This window comes from Ursus arctos, unplaced genomic scaffold (assembly GCF_023065955.2).
Source record: "Ursus arctos isolate Adak ecotype North America unplaced genomic scaffold, UrsArc2.0 scaffold_2, whole genome shotgun sequence".
Classification (NCBI taxonomy): domain Eukaryota; kingdom Metazoa; phylum Chordata; class Mammalia; order Carnivora; family Ursidae; genus Ursus; species Ursus arctos.
The window spans coordinates 21,731,184-21,754,135 of record NW_026622874.1 but is presented as its reverse complement, the minus strand read 5'-3'; the positions used below and the strand labels follow the sequence as shown (position 1 = coordinate 21,754,135).

Here is a 22,952-nt window from a genome sequence, read left to right as displayed (position 1 = left end):
AGTTCATTATACATGTACATGAAATCAGTGATACACATTGTACACCTTAAAGTTACACAGTTTTTGTCAATTATATCTGAATAAAGCTGGTAAAAAATTGTAAGCTCCACCTCACGTCTGACAGAAAAGAAAGAAGAGTTAAGAGAAAAAATTTCCCAGGGCTGGGAAGGTGGTGGAATAAGAGGACCCTAAGTTCACCTCGTCCCATGGATACAATTAGATAACACTCACATCATCATAAATAACCCAGAAAACAACGTGAGGACTGGCAGAACAAACTCCTCAACTAAAGGCAGAGAAGAGGCCACACTGAAGAGGGTAGGAAGCACAGAGATGCAGTGGAAAGCAAAACAGCATCTGCCATGGGGAGCAAGCCACTGGAGTGGAAACGGGAGAGAAACAGAGTATCATACCTGGGAGCCCACACAGGGAAGACAGATACCCATAACGTTTGTCTTTGAAAGGGAGATGGGGCTGAATTTCCTGAGCTCTCACAACCAGTGGGACTGAAAGTCTGGCATTTTAAAAATCAGTAGGCTCCGTTCTGGGAGAGCCTGGAGGGCAACAGGAAGCTACGACCCTGCCCTTAAAGAGACAGCATGACAAAGAGCCCACAGAGATTCCACAGAGAAGCAGCAATTTGAAAAATGCCTGGGACGAAGGGGAGGGAGAGTACTTTACTCATTTCAGATCATGTCCTAGAGGGGCAGGGATTGCAGAGGGACTTCTCTAGGAACAAAAGAGATGACAGGCACCATCTCTCTGCCCTGCCCCCCCCCCCCCCCCCCACTGCATAACACTTGGCCGTGGAAACCAGAGACATTCACTACCTAACTTGCTTACACCATACCCCACCCCCTCCAGCTGAGCCTGCCTCAGTCCCAGTGCTGCAGGTACCCTCCCCCGGAAGACCCACACAAACCTTGCCAACACCTGATCTCCTGACTTGTGTGTTTTGCGGGGCCTCAGTCTCAGTGGCAGTGGCTGCCACCAGCCCTTTGGAAGCCTGGTGTACTTTGTTAAAATTGTGTGTTTAAATGGTTGGAAAACAAGAACAAAAGAATTCTATTTTGTACCATATGGAAATTACATAGAATTTAAATTTCAGTGTCCATAAATAGTTTTATTGAAACACAATCCTAAAAAAAAAAAAAAGTGTGTCCTGCCCACAGAGTCCCCAGTCCCTGCAGGTCTCATTCTGCAAGCAGACTGCCTCACATCTTGTTAAAACCTCACACCCCACCGTGGCTGGGGATGAAACACTGCCCATAACAGACAAAGAGAGCTTCTGCAGACAACTGGACTGGAGGAAAAAGCGGCCAGGACACAACAGCAGGGTGCATAACATACAGAGGAGACACCCCTGAAGTGGCAGGTTCTGGTGAACAGGGGACATTACATTTCAGGGCTCTACAGGATCTCTTCTTCATAAGGCCATTACTTTCAACAGCAGGAGATGTAGCTGACTTTCCTAACACACAAAACAGTGTTAGAAAAAATGAGAAGACAGAGGAGTATGTCCCAAATAAAAGAACAGGACAAAACCAAAGCAAGACATCTGCACAAAACAGATATAAGTAATATGCTTGACAGAGAATGAAAAATAATGATCATAAAGATATTCACTGGTATTGAGAAAAAGAGTGAAGACATCAATGAGACCCTTAACAAAGAGAAAAAAGAACCAATCAGAGATGAAGGACACAATAAGTGAAATAAAAAATACACTGGATGGCTAAACAAAGGAGGGAATTAGTGACTTGAAAAATAGAGTAATGGAAAGTAATCAAGCTCAACTGGTGAGGAAAAAAATAATTATGCAAATGAGAATAAACTTAGGGAACTCAGCAACTCCATCAAGCGTAATAACATTCACACTATAGAGATCCCAGAAGAAGGAGAGAAAAGGTGGCAGGAAATTTGAGAAATCATAGATAAAAATTCCCCTAATCTGGAAAAGGTATCAGATATCCAGATCCAGGAGGCACAGAAATTCCCCGAAGAAAATCAACCCAAAGAAGTCCACACGAATACACATAGTAGTGACAGAGAAAAATTTAAAAGCAGTAAGAGCAAAGAGAAAGTTACATACAAAGGAAACCCCATAAAGTTATCAGTGGCTTTTTCAGCAGAAACTCTGCAGGCGAGAAGAGAGTTGCATGACATATTCAAAGTACTTAAAGGAAAAAATCTGCAGCCATGAATACTCTATTCAGTATGGCTATCATTCAGAATAGAAGGACAGATTTTCTCAGACAGACAAAAGCTGAAGGAGTTCATGATCACTGACCCAGCCCTACACGAAATGTTAAAGGGGACTTTTGGGGAAGAAAGGACTGTAAGTAAGAATAAGAGACGTAGGAAACAAAGCAGTAAAAATAAGTATCTGTAAAAATCAGTCAAGGGATTCACAAAATAAAAGAATATAAAACATGACACTATATACCTACAATAGTGGAGGGAGAGGAGTAACGAGTGGGCTCAAACTTAAATGACCATCAACTTAATACAGACTGCTATATGCTGAAGATGTTATATACAAATCTAATGGTAACCACAAATCAAAAACCACTAATAGATATGCAAAGAATAAAGAGAAAGGAATCCAAATACATGACTAAAGAAAGACAACAAACTATGAAAAAGAGCAAGAGAAGTACCAGAGAAGTATAAAACAACCACAAAAGAAGTACCAAAAGCAATAAATACATAATCAATAATTACTTTCAATGTAAATGGACTGAATTCTCCAATCCAAAGAAACAGGGTGATGGAACAGATAAAAAAACAAGATCCATCTATATGCCACATACAAGAGACTCATTTCAGACCTAAAGATACATGCCGACTGAAAGTGAGGGGATGGAGAAACATTTAACATGTAAATGGATGTCAAAAGAAAGATGGCATAGCAATACCTGTACTGAACAAAATGGACTTTAAAACAAAGACTGTAAAGAGAGACAAGAATACTACATAATAATAAAGGGGACAATCCAAAAACAAGATATAACAATTGTAAATATTTATGCACCCAACATGGGAGCGCCGAAATATATAAAACAGTTAATAACAAACATAAAGGAACTAACTGATAGTAATACAGTAACTTAGGAGACTTCAATATCCCACTTACATCAATGGACAGATCATACAAACAAAATATTAGGAAACCGAATCCAAATCCAACAATACATTCGAAACATCATTCATCATGATCAAGTGGGATTTATTCCCAGTATTGCAAGGGTGATTCAATATTTACAAACCAATCAATATGATATCACATCAACAAAAGAAAGGATAAAAACTATATGATTACTTCAATAGATGCAGAAAAAGCAACTGACAAAGTATAGCATCCATTCATGATAAAAACCAGTACGTTTAGAGGGAACATACCTCAACATAATAAAGGCTTTATATGAAAAACCCACAGCTAACACCATACCCAGTGGGGAAAAACTGACAGCTTTTCCCCTAAGTCAAGAACAAGACAAGGATATCAGCTCTTGCCACCTTCATTCAACAGAGTACTGGAAGTCCTAGCCACAGCAATCAGACAACAAAAAGAAATAAAAGGCACTGAAATTGGTAAGGAGGAAGTCAAACTTTCATTATTTGCAGATGACATGATACTATACATAGAAAACCCTAAAAATTCCACCAAAAACTGATAGAACTGATAAACAAATTCAGTAAGTTTGCAGGAAACAAAATCAATGTACAGAAATCTGTTGCACTTCTACACACTAATAATAACGTAGCAAAAAGTGAAATTAAGAAAATGATCCCACTGGGGCACTTGGGTGGCTCAGTGGGTTAAGCATCTGACTCTTGATTTTGGCTTAGGTCATGATCTCAGGATCATGAAATTGAGCCCCACCTCAGGCTCTGCACTGGGTGTGGAGCCTACTTAAGATTCTCTCTCTCTCTCCCCCTCTGTCCCTCCCCTGTTCTCTCTCTCAAAAAAAGAAGGAAGGAAGGAAGGAAGGAAGGAAGGAAGGAAGGAAAGAAGGGAGGGAGAGAGGAAGGAAACAATCCTGTTTACAATTGCACTAAAAGTAATAAAACACCTAGGAATAAACTTAACCAAAGAAGTGAAGAGCCTGTACTCTGAAAAATATAAAACACTGATGAAAGAAACTGAAGATGACATAAAGAAATGGGAAGACATTCCATGCTCATGGACTAGAAGAACAAATATTGTTAAAATGTCCATACTATCTAAAGCAATCTACAGATTAAATGCAATCCCTATCAAGATACAACAACATTTTTTTACAGAACTAGAACAACAATCCTAAATTTGTATGAAAGCACAAAAGACCCTGAGTTGCCAAAGCAATCTTGAAAAAGAAAATCAAAACTAGAGTTATCATATTTCCAGATTTCAAGTTATATGACAAAACTGTAGTAATAAAAACAGTATTGTATTGACACAAAAACAGACACACAGATCAATGGAACAGAAAACAGACAGCCCAGAAGTAAACCCACAATGATATGGTCAATTAATCTTTGACAACGGAGGCAAGAATATGTAATGGGAAAAAGACAGTCTCTTCAACAAATGGTGTTGGAAAACTGGATAGTTACATGGGAAAGAATGAAACTGGACCACCTTCTTACATCACACACAAAAAAATAAACTTAAAATTGATTAAGGACTTAAATGTGAGACAGGAAACCATAAAAATCCTAGAAGAGAGCACAAGCAGTAATTTCTCTGAAATTGGTCATAACAACATCCTTCCAGATATGTCTGTCTCCTCAGGCAGTGGAAACAAAAGCAAAAATAAACTCCTGGGACTATGTGAAAATAATAAGCTTGAGCACAGCAAAGGAAACAACCAACAAAACAAAAAGTCTACTGAGTGGGGGAAGATATTTGCAAATGATAAATCCAATAAAGGGTTAGTAACCAAAATATAGAAAGAACTTATATAACTCAATACCAAAACCCCCAAGTAACCCCCCCAAAATTAGTGGAAGACTTGAACAGACATTTCTCCAAAGAAGACATACAGATGGCCAATATACACGTGAAAAGATGCTCAATGTCACTCAGGGAAATGCAAATCAAAACCACAATGAGATAACACCTAACACCTGTTAGAATGGCTAACATAAAAAACTCAAGAAACAACAAGTGGGGGCGAGGATGTGGAAAAAAAGGAACCCTGTGCACTGTTGGTGGGAATGCAAACTGCTACAGCCACTGTGGAAAACAGTATGGAGATTCCTCAAAAAAAAATTTTTTTTTTAAATATTTTATTTATTTATTTGACAGAAAGAGAGAGAGAGACAGCCAGCGAGAGAGGGAACACAAGCAGGGGGGAGTGGGAGAGGAAGAAGCAGGCTCCCAGCGGACCATAGAGCCTGATGTGGGGCTCGATCCCAGAACTCTGGGATCACACCCTGAGCTGAAGGCAGATGCTTAATGACTGAGCCACCCAGGCACCCCTCCTCAAAAAATTTTTAAAAAACTACCCTATGATTACCTTGCAATCCAGTAATTGCACTACTGGGCATTTACCCAAAGAATATCAAATCACTAATTTGAAGGGATATATGTACCCTTACGTTTACTGCAGCATTATTTATAATAGCCAAACTATGGAAACAGCCCGTGTCCACTGAGAGATGAATGGATAAAGAAGATGTGGTATACACATAAACACACACATGCAAGAATATTATTCAGCCATAAGAAAGAATGAAATCTATTTGCAACCTGTATGGATTTAGAGAGTATAATTCTGAACAAAATAAGCCAGTCAGAGAAAGACAAATATCGTATGATTTCACTCATATGTGGAATTTAAGAAACAAATGAACAAAGGAAGAAAAAAAAAAGAGACAGACCAAAAAACAGACTCTTAACTATAGAGAACAAACAGATGGTTACCAGAGGGAAAGTGGGACGGGAGTTGTGTGAAATAAGTGAAGGGGATTAGGAGTGCATTTGTCTAAGTGAGCACAGAGGAATGTATGAACTGTTGGGTCACTATATTGTACACCTGAAACCAATATAGCACTATATGTTAACTATGCTGGAATTAAGAAAAAAAAATTTCCCAGAACTGAAGAACTCAAGTTTCTTAAAGGTCTCATAGATTACCCAGGGACAATGAACTAAAAAAGATTAATACACATATTATCACAAAATTTTAGAATACTGGCAAACAAAGGATATGTTAAGACCATTCATAGGAAAAAAAAAACCAAAGGATTAGATTTAAGAAGAAGAGCAAAGGGATGCCTGGGTGGCTCAGTCAGCTGAGTGTCAGTCAGACTCTTGGTTTCAGCTCAGGTCATGATCTTGGGGTCATGAGATGGAGCCCCGCATCGGGCTCCACGCTCAGCACTGAGTCTGCTTGAGGTTCTCTCCCCACTCTGCTCCTCCCTCTGCTCATGTGCACTCTCTCTCAAATAAATAAATAAAATCTTAAAAAAAAGAGAGAGAGAGAATAGCAGACTTCTCAATATTAATATTGGAGGCTAGAAGACAATGAAATAATAATACCTTAAGCATTCTGAAGAAAAATGATTTACAACCTACAATTCTGTACTTGGCCACACAATCCTTCTCAGGAAGCTACAGGGAAAAGTGCTCATTCAAAACAAGAAAACAGACAAAGATGATGGAAAAATACATAAGGTCCAGATATTGGAGATTAATCAGGAGGAGAAAGCCGAAGCACATTTCCAGGATGCCAGTTAAAGGCCTTCGGTGGACTTAAAAATAAACCACCCGAAGGAAAGCAGGAGCACTGTCTCCAGGGAAGTGAAACTGAAACCCAGATTAGTTGATGCACTTACCCATATAGAAAGGAGCACCAAAACTGTAGCAAAGAGTTTAGGAATGGATTATGAAAAGTGAACATATATAAAAAGGAAACAAAAACAGTAATTATTGATTCCAGAGTTATCAAAGAGTTACATACAAAAAGAAACATTACAGCATATTAACTGGTTTATCTGTACTGAAGCAGCCTTCTAAGATAGCAGCAAATGGCCTCTGTCTCCCAGTATGTGTACCCTTGTGTCCCTTCTTAGTCCCTTCTTCCCCTTCTCAAGTGTGAGATCACTGGATCTAGAGTTCATTTCTAATTACTAAAATATGACAAAAATGATGGATAGTATGAGAATAGGTTATGAAAGACCATGACTTCTGTCTGCTTTCTTTTGCTCTCCTTCTCTCTGGTTCTTGCTGGGTCATTCTGATGAAGCAAGCTGCCATGTTGTGAGCTGCTGGATGAAGAGGAATGTATGATGAGGAACTGAGGAAGCCTCTGAGAAGCCAGCAAGGTTCTGAAGTCTTCAGTCTAACAACCTACAAGGATCTCAATCTAGGCAACAGCCATGTGAATAGCCTTGTAAGGAGATCCTTCCCCAGTCAGGCTTTGATCGCAGCCCTAGCAAACACCTTAACTGCAGCCTTGTGAGGGACCCTGAGCTAGTGGACTCAGCTAAGCCATGACCAGATTCGTAATTCAGAAAAACTATGAGATGATAAATACTGTTGTTTTAAGTCACTAAATGCCGGAGTAATTTGTTACACAGCAATAGATAACTAATACAACTTGTGAATAATAATTTTATAAAAATATAAACACTGAATATTGATTTAGCTAACACTGGAGAGGGGAAGCACATGCATGTAACTGGGATGGTTTAAGAAGCTGAATACTCTTCTTCAATGGAAGAAAGTTATAGGTAGTTTAAGCATGCCATTCAGAAACAGGGATGTAAATATTAGAAGAAATAGTTGTGACATTTTAGCTGGCAACTTCAGGGATCCTTATTTCATTAAGACTATGGAACCGAGGCGCTTAGTGGCTCAGTCAGTTAAGCATCTGCCTTCGGCTCAGGTCATGATCCCAGGGTCCTGGGATCGAGCCCCACCTCAGGCTCCTTGCTCGGCAGGGAGTCTGCTTCCCCCCTCCCTCTGTGCTCTAAGTAAATAAAATCTTAAAAAAAAAAAGAAAAAAGACTATGGAACTTCCTAGTTGACTTTTTAAACAATGTATTACAAGTTGATAAAATTATAGAAAATTCTAAGTGAGGTGACTTCTTTGAAAGACATACTCATTTACACTCTTTAAGTCCTGTATGATTGCAAGCAAAATGCAGAAAATAAATCATTTCTTTACAGCAATTTATTAAGTCAAAAATCCTTGGGGTGCCTGGGTGGCTCAGCCAATTTCTGCCTTCAGCTTCGGTCATGATCCTGGGGCCCTAGGACCAAGGGCTTGCCTCGGGGTCTCCCTGCTCAGCAGGCAGCCTGCTTCTTCCTCTCTCTCAAGTAAATAAATAAAAATCTTAAAAAAAAAAAAAATCCTTTTAAAAAGACTTCTGTCAGAGAAGGAAAGGAGTTATATTTTTATGGATTCAAGATCAAATTTGAGCAGAGTGTATTTGACTTTAGCTACTTGTTGATAATGTAAAACAATACAGTGAGAGATGAAATAAAAAATTCAATAGAAGAACTGATTCATCATTTCTAGGGCAAGAATACCATCAGTAATACTGGGTATGAGGTAAAAAGAAACACTGAGATTCTTCTTTTTTTTTTAATTGAGGTGAAATCCACATGACTGCTATCTTTTAAACACTAAAGATGTCTATTATTTTTTACATGAAGGAAACCTGAATTAGGAAAAATTGAAAAAAGAAACCATAGGCCACCAAACCATTTTCTTAGTTATCCAGGAGAACCAAAACTTTCCAAAGTTTCATCAAAGATATTTCTGAAAACCTGCATTTTATTTTATTCATTTATTTTTAAATATTTCATTATTTTTTTAAAGATTTATTTATTTTGGAGAGAGAGAGAGAGAGATGGAGAGAGTGCGTGCATCCACGTGCACAAGTGGGAGAGGGAATCCTAAGCCTGCTGTGAGACTCGATCTTAAAACCCTGAGATCATGACCTGAGCCAAAACCAAGAGTCAGATGGTCAACCGACTGAGCCACCCAGGCACCCCTTTTATTTTTAAGTAATCTCTACACCCAACGTGGAGCTTGAACTTAAAACCCTGAGATCAAGAGTCGCAAGCTCCACCAACTAATCCAGCCAGGTCCCCAAAAACCTGTATCTTAAAAAGCCAGAGTGGATTCTTTAACTCGATTTTTTTTTTAAAAGATTTTATTTATTTATTTGACAGAGAGACAGCCAGCGAGAGAGGGAACACAAGCAGGTGGAGTAGGAGAGGAAGAAGCAGGTTCCCAGCAGAGGAGCCCGATGTGGGGCTCGATCCCAGGACTCTGGGATCATGCCCTGAGCCGAAGGCAGACGCTTAACGACTGAGCCACCCAGGCGCCCCTCTTCTGATTTTGTTGTATTAAAAACAAGATTAGTATGGTAGGCTGAGCATTGAAACCCAACTTCTCTCTCTTTTTCCCAACTTCTCTTCTTTTTCCAAATCTCTAGATATGACACAAAAGATATTTTTTAAAAAAGACTTTTATTTATTTATTTATTTGAGAGAGAGAAAAAGATAGGAAGCACGAGCACAAGCAGGTAGAGTGGCAGGGAGAGGAAGAAGCAGACACCTCCAACCGCGCCAACCCCCCCCCCCCCCCACTGAGCATGGAGCCTGATGTGGGGCTCGATCCCAGGATCCTGGGATCATGACCTGAGCTGAAGGCAGATGCTTAACCGACTGAGCCACCCAGGCACCCCAGAAAAGATATTTTTATGAATAATTCCTAGATAGAGCAGGAAATAAGAAGATGAGCCAGCACACATCCCAAATTGTTCAGTACTTTCTGAAAGCCTAAAAGCTGAGAGATCATACTACTGGAAGAAAAGCACACTGGAGAGAATAACTATTAGAGGCAGAAAGACCCTTAGGGGGGTATTTGAAACTATAAGGCAAAGATGAATGCAAGTGGAGTAGCTCTAGGGCAACAGTGACAGGGTTGTTTAGGAAACTGTACTTGAAACAGCTGATTATATTACTCTAATTCACGATTAGTAGATTACAGACTACATCCGCCTCCAGTTTGAGGTGATGAAGATGTGAAGTTTAGGTTGGAGAAGCAAGACAGTGCCCTACGTCTGATGGAAAATACTTATTTACAGACTCGGAAAGCTCAATGAATTCCAATTAGGATAAACATAAAAGAGATCCACTCAGACATACTGTAACTAAACTCCTGAAAGCCACAGAGAATATCTTGAAAGCAGAAATAGAAAAATAATTTATCAAGTACAAGGGAACAAAAATACAAGGACTGACTGACTTCTCATCAGAAATAATGGAGGCCAAAAGGCACTGGAATGCTTTGTTCAAAGTGCTGAAAGAAAAAAGCTCCTGTCAACCAGTAATTCTACATTCAGCAAAACTATCCTTTAAGAAGGGAAGGTGAAATAAAGACATCACCAGATAAATAAAAACTGGGAGAGTCTGTTGCAGAAACAGTAAAGGAGGTTCTTCAGATTGAAAGGAAATGAAATAGAGTAACTTGAATCCAAAGTTAGCACTAAAGAGCACTGGAAAGGTAATTATGTGAGAAACTATAAAAGGTGTGTGTGTGTGTATTCTCTCTTTTCCTGTCTTAATTTCTTTGAAAATCATAAGAATAAATACATTACTATATTTAATATATAGTATATTAGAAGAAATATATAATACTATATTGTTTGATTGGGTCACTATAGATTGGGTCTTAATTAATATAAGACAAAAATAGCCTACAAGGGGAGAGGAAAAGAGAATTACATTAGAGCAAAGTTGCTAGCTTTTGCCAGTCTTCAGACAATATTAACCTGAGGTAGCTCTGGACAAGTTAAAGGTGTATACTATAATACCTGGAGAAACTATTAAGAAAATAACTGAAAAATACATAGCAAAAAAATCAGCAGAGGAATTAAAATGACACACTAAAAATATGTCTAACATTAAAAAAGTCAACAAAGGTGAAACAGAACAACAAAAAGACATAAAAGACATAAAAACAAACAGCAAAAAACCTGACATAAAGTCAACCATTTCAATAATGACATTTAGTAGGAACTGTCTAAAACTCTCATCTAAAGGCAGAAAGGATGAACTGGATAAAAAAAGTAAGATCCAAGAAGACACTTATGGATTGAAAGGAAAAGGATGAGAAAAATATATTTCGTCAATAGTAACTACAAGGTGGTATTTATATTAACATCAGATAATATAAGCTTTCAGACAAATAACACAGAGATAAAGATGGGTATTTCATAATGGTTAAAGGGCCATACATGAAGAAGATAAAACAAATCTGTCTGAACATTTCTAGAGATAAAATGGTAGTTAAAGACAGGCTGAGGAGATCTAGCATAGACATAATAATACAAAGGCGAAACAAATATTAGAATTGAATAAATATTTAAGAAAACTCACTTAAAAGAAGATTTGAAACTCTGAAGGGGTACACCGTGATTTAGGAAAACTTATCCTAAAAAGATACACCTTAGTAAAGTTACTGGACTTCAAAAATAAGTATTCCTTTGGACAGCCAGGCAAAATAATCATGTCACATAAAAGAAGGAAAAGTTACAATAATATTCAGTATATATTCAATATAAAAACTTTTACAAGGCACTTAAAGAAACTCTAAACTCTTTAAGTATAAAGGTTATGGGTAATGAGCTTTAAATATGCAAGAAATCAAGGAGTTTTTGCCCATGAACATTCTTGACTAAACTCAGAAAGTCAGATTTAGCAAATTAAGAGATGATTAAGAGAAATTATGGCAAAATGAGTGATAATGAGTACTAAATATGTTTATAGATTTTATTGGCAAAATAGAATATAAATGTTACATATTCTAATAACATATAAATGGTATAATGAACACAAATTAGGAAGGGAAAATGGAAAATGGGTGGCTGATTACCTCATTTATGATGCCAAGAAGCCAAACTATATTACTTAAAACCAAAACAATTCAAATTTTGGAATACATTAAGTAAAACATTAAGAAAGATAATAAATGAACAACAACAGGACAAATAAACCAGTATCTAAGGTAGTCAAGAGAAAAGGCACAAAGGACAAGTATTAAAAATTAACAAAAGAGAATATAACCACAGAAACCAAGAAAATTAAAAAGAACATTAGATACACTTGGCTCAACTCTATGTAAATAATTCAGAAAAGCTAAAGCTAGCCTGTTCCCAACCACTGAAAAAAAAAAAAGGCAAAGTTCCAAATTCTTTTGAAGTTTAAACAGATTCCAAAGCCCAATCAAAATTATGCTAAAAAGGAAAACTATACACCATCTCATTTACGAATATTAAAAAAAAATTTTTTTAAATTAGCAAATAGAATCCATCCTAAGAAAATACTTCCTGACTGCGTAGTTTATTCTAGAAAGGCAGAATGGTTTAATACTGGGAAATTTTATTACAATTAATCAAATCAATAGACCTAAGAAGAAATATCACATAATCATCTCCACAGGTGCCGAAATACATGACAAAATTCAACATCTTCCTAAAATACAGTAAAACTGGAAAGGAAGGATACTTTCTTAACATGAAAAACGATAGGTATCTCAGATCCATGCCTGCATCAGAAAGCACCAGAGAAAACTAAAGGAACATGACAGCATGCCTTCCATTCTCACTAGCAATTAACACTGTGGCAAAAGTATTGCACAAATGAAAAGCATACTAGGTTATTAGGAAATCTGAAAACCGCAACAGTATCTATCCCCCTTAATTTAATAAAATCAAAATAAAATACTAGCTGGTCTATTTATTTACTCTTTTATTAAGAAAAAAGGAAGATCCCATATCAGGAACAGTCCAAAAATAAGCTTCAAAGAGGGACTGCCATAACAGATATTAAACGCTAAAAATCTTCTGTGATCAAAATAGTGTGGCAGAGGTATATGAGCAGATACTGAACCACTGGAACAGAACAGAAAATCCAGAAACAAACTCAAATATATTCTTTAGTATAAGAAAGAGATGGTATTCTCACATTAGTGGAGAAAGGTGAATTATTCAATAAAACATAACCTACCCTGAGTAAGAAACACAAAAATTCTTTCTAACTATAGACAAAATCCAGAATACATAAAAGGAAATTCAATTAACTTTACAACAGCAACAACAAAAAACTTCTGCATATGAAAGATTTAAAAAAATGTCGAGAAGTCACAAAATCAGAAAAAATATTTGCAACTCATATCACAAGGGTTAAACTCTAGTATCTGAAGAGTCCTTAAAAATCCATATTAAAATATGCCAAGAATCGAACAGAAAAAAATGGGCATCTGTTTCTATGCCCCAGAAAAGCAAAATAGAAACAGTTTTATGAGGGCATAAGCCTCATCTTTTTCTTTGATCCCCATGCCTGGCATATAGTAGAGGCTCAGTAAATGTTTACTGAAGTAATTTTATAACTGATGGTTTTTATATTAAGCCAGAAACATGATAATTATTTTTATAAAATTAGTGATTTGAAACACCCTAGACAAAGAAGTAATCTGACTTATGTTCCTAAAATTAGTGACAGTGGAAACTAAGTTATTTCTAGATGTTTCAATAGAGGGCAGAGCTAGAGAGAATTGTAGAGCATGAGTAAATAACTTTAATAAACTCACACGAATGTCTTGTCTGTTGATGAAAGGAAATCCAGTATAGGAAATAAAGTTAGCACTGTAATCTTTAAAATCAAAGGACAACAATATGTGTAATTAGGGATGTGATAAAGACTTATTCATTGGAGGCTTATACATAAACACAATATACAGTCAAGAGAAACTTGAATTTACCTTCTACCATATTACCATCCTTCTGAAAAATTCTCTCTTCACACCACTGACAATGGATCAGGTACTGAATCTTCTTGGCTGTTTCATCTGCCGAAGTAGGCCCCCTCAAAACTCTCACGACAACCAACACAAAATGTTCCAGAGCCACTGCAAACAGTACCTCAATGCCTTTGTTACATCGGGCTGCAGCTCTGGAAAGAAATTTTTAAAGTTATTTTGGGGGCTTATCATTTTTCTTTGTTTGGCATTATATTGACAATACTAACCTGGACAGGAAACCATGGACAGGTTATGGGAAAATAAGGGAAGTTTATTTCTTAGTAGCAGTGTTTTTAAAAGATCATTACTGTAACTTTTACACAAACTGAAACACAGGTAATAAAGGATGCTTGGCAGAATCTTCAGTAACTAGACATTTTCCATTATGGTATCCTCTCAGTCAGACTACATCCTCTGATACTCAGTGTCACTTGATTTCTTGTCATCACCACCACGCTTCTTTCTTTTTACCTACTTTTTTTCTGTAAAAGCTTCTTCCGAACAATGATCATTGAGGACTAACTACGTACAGGCTAGTATGTGCTGAATGATCAGTGAAAAATGAACAGGCAAAGTTTTTGCCACTATTAATTTTATAGACTTTTGGATTAAATTCTAATTGATATACCATTTATGTATTTAGTTTACCCTCTGCAGTTATATATACTAAACTTAGTTCAGATGTATTAATTTAAATTTGTTGATATTACATTATAAACAATTTTAAGTATATACAATAGGTCCTTGGTATGTATACACACTGGATATCAGAGTTTTCAGATAATTAGGAATAATGCCAAAGGTATATGAAGTCTAATAATCTGTATTATGTTGAGGTACGAATTGCAATCTAAATGCTGTGAACCCAGTATTGAGGCTAGTGAATGAACTGGCTGATCATGCATTATCTATACTCTCAGGGTCAATTTACATAATATTATATTATTCTTTTAGCAGAATATTCTGAATAAAGTTGGTGCTCAAAAAAAATGCCTTTCTTTAACTGTTTAGAAATCCTGATGAAAAACAGAACTTTTTGTTTTGTAGGTAAGATCATTTTGCAGAACCAAGTTTATAAGCCATCATTTAAAAAATTTGTTCATTTTTATCTTTGTTTTAGTATCTCTACACCCAATGTGGGGATTGAACTCACGACCCTGAGATCAAGAGTTGTAAGTTCCATCGACTGAGCCAGCCAGGCACCCCTATAAGCCATCATTTTATTCAAACTATGTACATAAAGGAGATGAAAGAGACATAAAAGAGTTTTGGGGTACTGGGGTGGCTCAGTCGGTTGAGCTCCAACTCTTGACTTCAGCTCAGGTCATGATCTCAGGCTTGAGGGATCGAGCTCCATATCGGGCTCCATGCTTGGTGCAGAGTCTGCTTGAGATTTTTCTCTCCCTCTCCTTCCCCTGCTATTTGAGCTCTCTCCCTACCCCTCACAAAATAAAAAAATAAAATCTTTAAAAAACCCCAAAAAACAAAAACAAATTTTTGGGGGCACCTAGGTATCTGATTCTTGATCTCAGCTCTGGTCTTAATCTCAGGGTCATGAGTTCAAGCCCTGTGTTTGGCTCCACGCTGGGCATGGAGCCTACTTAAAAATAAATAAATAAATAAATAAATATAAAACAACCCACCCCCCAAACCCGATTTTTTCTAAATCTAAAAACAACCTTTGCTCTTTCTTTTCATGGTGCTATCCCCCATCTACCCTACATTGTTAAAATAACTGATTTGAAGTTAACTTTCATTTTTTATCTCTTCTTTAACTACTTTAATAGAACTTTTAACTGGAGAGTAAACTATTTTAGGCACAAAACTTTTAAATCAAATTATAACAGAAACAACATAAGATTACCAAACAAATCAAGACTACAGACATGAATACAGAATTTGGACTTCATGCATATGTTGAAAAATGCAACTGGCACTTTTTGTAATATTATCTCTATCACATCTCCAAACATACTAGATACATTGTAGTCAGTCTGGTACCTTGCTACTGCTGCTACAACAATTCTGGCTGCTAGCTCCTTGTAATATTCAGTTCGGACAATATTACAGCCGTAGTGACGCCGGGCAACATGCTGTGCCTTGGCATATAAAGAACTGATATCTGTAGAAGTCACTGATACTATGCCAAGGTTTCTTATATTTCTGAATGCAGAATCTAGATAGTTCACTGATGTTCCGAAAGGGTCTAGGTGTCTAAAATTGGAAAGAATACAGACATATTTAAAATTATGACATACTAGTAATCAAAATGATACCACTGTCATTATGTCTAATGATAAAATTCCATGGATTCAAAAGTACTTTACAAATCTATTTTAAATATATAATTCTGTTTTTAAGTTAAGTAATAAAATGATTATATGATACATCAGACATAAAAATGAATCAGGCTTAGAGGAAAATTGTCATGCCAGGAATTTTATTTTCAAATTCTAGAAAATGTTCTTATTGCATTCCTTAGGCCAATGGAAAAAACTGTATTAAAGCAAATAAATAAACAACAACAGTCTTAATTTTTGCCCTCACCCTCCCCCCAAAAATCCAGACCAGTTTAGAAAGTGACACACACACACACACACAAACTGACACAGCAAATTTTTTTCACTTACATGAAATCAAAGGATCTCAAATGCATCAGTACATTGGCATCCATTTTGGTCACTTTAATATTACCAAGGTTTTCCTCTCCTTCTTCAAGAATATCATCACTCTCTTCCTTTTCCTTACTGTCCACAACCACTTTCAATTTGTTTAAATGGCAGTTTTCCTGAATCAGTGTCACAGAGTTCTCATTCAAGTCATTAATTGTAACCTTAACTGCACTTCCAAGATGTTTTGCCCATTGTAATCCCATTATCCCTTAGAAGAAATGTGAAGGAAAATGAATTTTAAATTATAGGAATTAAAGAATAAAAACAGTATATAATAAGTATTTTATAAAAACAAAACCAAATTGTTTCAAAATCTTAATATGCTCATAAATAATTTTTTTTACTTTCTCACTACAAAGCCTCTGAAGAAAAGTTACCACACACACACACAAAATATGTCTAACAGAGTTTCATTAATACTTCTCCTAAAATTATTCTATAGCCCCCTATTCAAATAAAATAAACATGTTTGTTCTTTATTTTAGGGAATAGGTTTTCTTTTTAGAAAGTTTCTTACAATGGAATGCTTTTTTCAAACAAAATCTTACAGAGAAACAGAAAAATATGAGTAAGAGTGGAGTTACTCTACTTGGGGGATGGGAAGTTGAAACTCCTCCTGAAGTTTACCTAATGCACCAAAATACGAAAACAACTCTAGTGGACCAACATTTTTCAAACACTGTACAACAGCATCATTATGAATTAAACAGAACAACTTTGTATATGTAAGCAAATGTTCAAGAATTCAGACCAAGAAAGCCTCTCCTCACAGGCTCTCTATACCTACTGGATTAGTGCCGTGAGGGACATTTCATTACAATATGGGAGATAGTGCCACAGGCCCAGCCACTGTGGATTAGAAAAGCCTCTATGTACTAGAAGTACTGACCATCTTCTCCACTCATGTGCCTCATAAATGTAAATATTTAGCACCTACTATGTGCCACAGTCTTTACAAATATTTTCAGGTTTTCATAACAAGACTGTGATTAGTTCTAATATTCACATTTTAGAGATGCGGAAGCATGCAAACTGACTGCTATGAACTGATATATATTTACAAAGGAACATTACAAGAAAGGACTGAAAAGCTCAGACATTAGCTTTAATGATTAAAGGTAAAAAAAGAGTAGTTCATTGCAGCATTATTTACAACAGCCAAGACATGGAAACAACCTAAGTGTCCACTGATGGATAAAGAAAATGTGATTATATGTACACATACAATAAAATACTATTCAGCCGTAAAAAAGAAGAAAAACCTGCCACTTGTGACATCATGGATGGATGACTGGGACACCATGTTAAGTGAAATAAGTCAGAGAAAGACAAATACTATATGATCTCACTTGTATGTGGAATCTAAAAAAACCAAACTCATAGAAACAGAGATCAGATTTGTAGGTTGCCAGAGGTTGGGGGGGGGGCGGTGGAAGAATTGGGTGAAGATGGTCAAGAGTCCAAAGAAGATATACTGATGGCCAACAGACACATGAAAAGATGCTCAATATCACTAATCATGAGTAAAATGTAAATCAAAACAATGAGATATCACCCTTACACCTGTGAGAATGGCTAGAATCAAAAAGACAAGTATTGGTGAGGATGCAAAGAAAAAGAAGCCCTCAATTACTATAAATTGCTGCAGCCACCATGGGAACCAGTATGGAGTTTCCTCAAAAAAATAAAAATAGAATTACTATATGATCCAGTAATTCCACTACTGGGTATTTACCCAAAGAAAATGAAAACACTAATTCAAAAAGATATATGCATCCCTATGTTTACTGCAGCATTATTTACAATAGTTAAGATACAGAAGTATCCACTGATAGATGAATAAAGAAGATAGTACATATAAAAAATGGAACATTATTCAGCCATAAAAAAGAATGAGATCTTGCTGTTACAACAACATGGATGGACCTAGAGAGTATAATGCCAAGTGAAATAGACAGGGAAAGGCAAATACCATGGTTTCACTCATATGTGGCATTTAAGAAACAAAATGAACAAAGAAAAAAAAAGGAGACTCTTAAATACAAAGAACAAATTAATGGTTGCCAGAGGCAGGTGGGTTGGGGGTGGGGTGGGTGAAATAGATAAAATGTAAAAAAAAAAAAAAAAGAAAAGAAAAGAAAACAGAATAAGGAAAAAAGGTTGTGTAAGGGAAAATGCTGGAAATTAAATTTGGAAAAGTAGGTTGGGATCAGATTATGCAAGATATTAAACTGCTTTTAACTACTACTTTCCCTGTAAAGAGGAACTTAAAAGGGGAGTCTGGGTGGCACAGCGGTTAAGCGTCTGCCTTCGGCTCAGGGCGTGATCCCGGCGTTATGGGATCGAGCCCCACATCAGGCTCCTCTGCTATGAGCCTGCTTCTTCCTCTCCCACTCCTCCTGCTTGTGTTCCCTCTCTCGCTGGCTGTCTCTGTCGAATAAATAAATAAAATCTTAAAAAAAAAAAAAAAAAAAAAAAAAAGAGGAACTTAAAAAGGATAGCTAACTCCTGCTTTCATCCTTTCATTACAAACTTCCCAAAAATACATTCTCATAACCTGTAAGAAGAAAGACTAGGATTATGCACAGGTGGCTTCTTAGAAATTTTCTACCCTTTCCATTATCTTTTTTTTTTACTGTTAAGTTCTTTTGGGAAAAATGTTCTCAGTCCTTAAAATTCCCCCTCACCCCACAGCATAACGACTAGACAGTTTACTGCATCATGAAAGAGAGACAACCAAACATCAAGTGCGCTTCCTGATTGCAGTGAATAAGTATTCTTGAAAAAAAAAATCCTATCTGAAACTGATCAAACCTGAAAATCCAACTACCAATTTAGAGAAATACAGGAGACAGAGGAACATGTTATACAAACCATGGAGATACCATCACCAAAAATCTAGACTCTGGAAAAGTCTATATAAGGCAAACAAGCTGTATGTCAACAAATAATTATCACACACAAAACAAAATGATGGAAGTGAATACAGATTAAAAAGAGATTTAGATATATCAAACAATGAAATAGTCTGTTTGAATTCTTACTTGATTTTTTTTTAAACTGTGAGATAATTGGGCATATTTAACATTTGATGATATTAAAAGAATTATTAATTTTTTTAGATGTGATAATGGTATCATGGTTTTATTTTTTAAAAATCCTTATCTTTTAGAGATCCAACTGAAATATTTACAGATCAAATGACCTATCAGTGATTTGTATCAAAATAATGGGGATGGAGGATAGTGGAAGGAGGTTATGAGGGAAAGGGCATGGGATACAGCTACCAGAACAAGCATAAGTTGATAATTTTTGAAGTGCATGATAGATAGCAAAGGATTTGTATATATTTGAAATTTTTCATAAGAAAAATATTTACTTTGGATCAATTTTTTAAATAAAAATATTCTGCCAGATAGAATATCCATATACATTTTCTAAGAAAAGATACTACATAAATCTGATAATTAAAGTGGGGTTCCAAAAAAAGCATTACTTACCAGTGGCTCCGAAGGCATCTAGACATTCCAAAGGTTTTCGTTCCTCAGCCAAAGCAGCCAATGTACAGAATATTAGCTGTCTAAAAGAAAGTATAGTAATCTGAAATAATTTTACTGTACCATGGCTTCATCACTGCAGAATTTATTTAAGAACAGTGAGATGGAAAGCCTGGATGGCTCAGTCGGTCAAGTGTCCAATTCTTGATTTCGGCTCAGGTCATGATCTCAGCGTTATGAGATCAAGCCCCACATGGGGCTCATAGCTGGGTGTGAAGCCTGCTTAGGATTCTCTCTCCCTCTCCCTCTGCCCCTCCCCCCACCTCGTGCTCACACACACTTTCTCTCTCTCAAAAAAAAAAAAAGAAAAAGAATAGTGAGAATTGGGGTTCCTATTTACTGTACAACCTGTTTTAAAAGAAGACCTAGTAATATATTTCTTACCTATCAATCTAATTGGGTTCTATAAATAAGCATTCACCATGAACAATGATTTCATAAATAAAACTTGCCTACAAAAGTACCAGCCTATTCATTAATTATATAAAATTACACCTATTTTACTCTCTGAGAAAGAAATTAGTTTGGTAGGAAAAAAGAAAACAGTCATTCTGAGAAAATACTAAAACAAATGATTGTTAATCTGTACCTAGTTTTAAATTTCACTATATTAGAACATAAAGATTAAGAGAAGGTACATTTGTAATAATTTGAAACATCCCATCACCCCTTTTCCAATTTATCTTACCGATTTAGTTTCATTTTTGGATTAAAATAGGAATCTGTTTTTTGAGGTATAGAATAGTTAGGACAAACTTGTACATCTGTGTCTGCCTCTTTCAAAATTTCATTAGGTGGTTTCGCAGCAGAAGCTAAAATGAAAAAGAAAAAGATTTCCAGGGAAATACAAAATAATTCTAAATATCTAAAACAATACACATTAAAAGAAATAACTTTCATTTATAGTATTTTGTTAATGTAATCAATTGGGTAAATAAAGTTAAAAGAAAAACAACCCAAAACTGATTTATCCAGTACTGTCTCTAGGAAAGAGTAGAACTCAATCAAGTACTTGGGAAATTAAAGTTTACTAAGTTAAAATCTTATCTGCCTAGAACATCAACACATCTGTATTATGAAACCTAAGAACAATAAGCCTAAAACAAAACAAAATCCGGGACTCCTGGGTGGCTCTGTCGGTTAAGCATTTGCCTTTGGCTTAGGTCATGATCCTAGGGTCCTGGGATCAAGTCCCACACGGGGCTCCTTGTTCAATGGGGAGCCTGCTTCTCCCTCTGCCTGCCTCTCCCCCTGCTTGTGCATGTGCCTCTCTGACAAATATATAAATAAAATCTAAAAAAAAAAGGTAAAACAAAATCCTAAAATACCTTTATTGTTCATCAGCCACTATACTGTGTTTACATAGGTTGGCTGCTAAATACATCTTACTGTGATATAATGGCTATAAAGTCAGTATCTCTGTTTCATTCCATAAGCCATCATGGATGACTAAGAATCACTATATTTCCTGAACACGCTAGATTTCAGAACACTTTCTTATAACTACATTTGTAAAACACAAATCATATTCAAATGCGTATAAAGTAATGGGAAAAAAATATTCTATATTTAGTATACATTAGAAGCATTTAGCTATAAACCCAAATGAAATACTGATGTGTGTGTGTGTACTTTAAATATTTAAGAAATGAGACATATATATCATGTGTGGGGAAAAATAATAGAGATTCTTTATGTTTGGATTTCTTGATAATATTATAATCAGAATGTTAACTACATGGCAACCATATTTCCTTTTTTACAATGCCAAATTAGTTAACATTCCCTAGTGTTGTATTTTATATTCTTCTACACCTACCAAAGTGGCATGTGACATACCTCATAAGATCAGCCTTTCTCAAACCAGATTCTACGAGAAAATTAAGGTCTATAGAAAATTATTTCAGTGACTATTTTTTCAATTCTTGGAAGAAAGGTACATAATACCATTCTAGATATATATGAGAAGTTAATTCATTACATACAACGGATGCCTTAGGGCATGAGGTCTTAATTCTTTTTTTTTTTTTTTTTAAGATTTTATTTATTTATTTGTCAGAGAGAGAGCACGCACAAGCAGGGGGAGAGGCAGGCAGTGGGAGAAGCAGGCCCCCCCACTGAGCAAGGAGCCCGACTCGGGACTTGATCCCAGGATCCTGAGATCACGACCCGAGCCAAAGGCAGTCGCTTAACCAAATGAGCCACCCAGGTATCCCAGTAATTCTTAATTCTAGTTATCTATAATATAGGTATCTATAATATCTATAATATAGTTATCTATAATATAGATAATTCTAGTTATCTATAATATATCTAGTTATCTATAATATAATATCTATAATATAGCTAAAAATATCTGTTATACAGATATAATATATATCTATAATATCTATAATATATAATAACTAGAATCTATAATTCTAGTTATCTATAATCTTTCATTAAGATACCTATATTCACTTTGGCATCAATCGCTCTTTCTACCCACATTAAACATATTTGTTAAACTGAAGACAGTTAAATGTTGTTGGGAGCCTCACAGAAAGAAAAGGAAGCCTGAAGTAATGGATTAGTAGTTAACTCAATCATTTGGTTAAGTCCCTATATTTTATCTACCTGATGTTTGAAAAGAATAACTGGGCCATTGTTTAAGTATTTACTTATCAACATATGTTAATGAGATTGCTCAACTTACCAGCAATATACCTGGATTTCGTCTCTCCTTTATTCACATGTCGCCTAACATGTCCCAGCATATCGGTCCTTCTGGTGATTGTTGCTGAACAAATGATACAATGATAATGGGCGCCCATTTTACTGGATATCTATCAAACAGAGTATTTAATTTAAATGTACAGATAAGTTACTAAGACCATGAAATATAAGTTTATTTAAGATTGCAAATTTAAGTATGT

The 22,952-nt window shown here is 36.0% G+C and overlaps 1 protein-coding gene across 1 annotated transcript in view; it reads right to left on the bottom strand.

The window, feature by feature from the left end:
- The window catches only part of TRMT1L (tRNA methyltransferase 1 like), a 45,234-nt gene that overhangs the window by 11,365 nt on the left and 10,917 nt on the right, over positions 1–22,952 (bottom strand). The window contains exons 5-10 of the mRNA XM_026509228.4: positions 22,733–22,862; positions 20,726–20,849; positions 19,981–20,060; positions 16,439–16,688; positions 15,810–16,022; positions 13,770–13,960 (exon numbers count right to left, since the gene is read on the bottom strand). Of these exons, the coding sequence (XP_026365013.1) occupies positions 13,770–13,960; positions 15,810–16,022; positions 16,439–16,688; positions 19,981–20,060; positions 20,726–20,849; positions 22,733–22,862 (988 nt within the window). The remainder of the gene's footprint in view (positions 1–13,769; positions 13,961–15,809; positions 16,023–16,438; positions 16,689–19,980; positions 20,061–20,725; positions 20,850–22,732; positions 22,863–22,952) is intronic.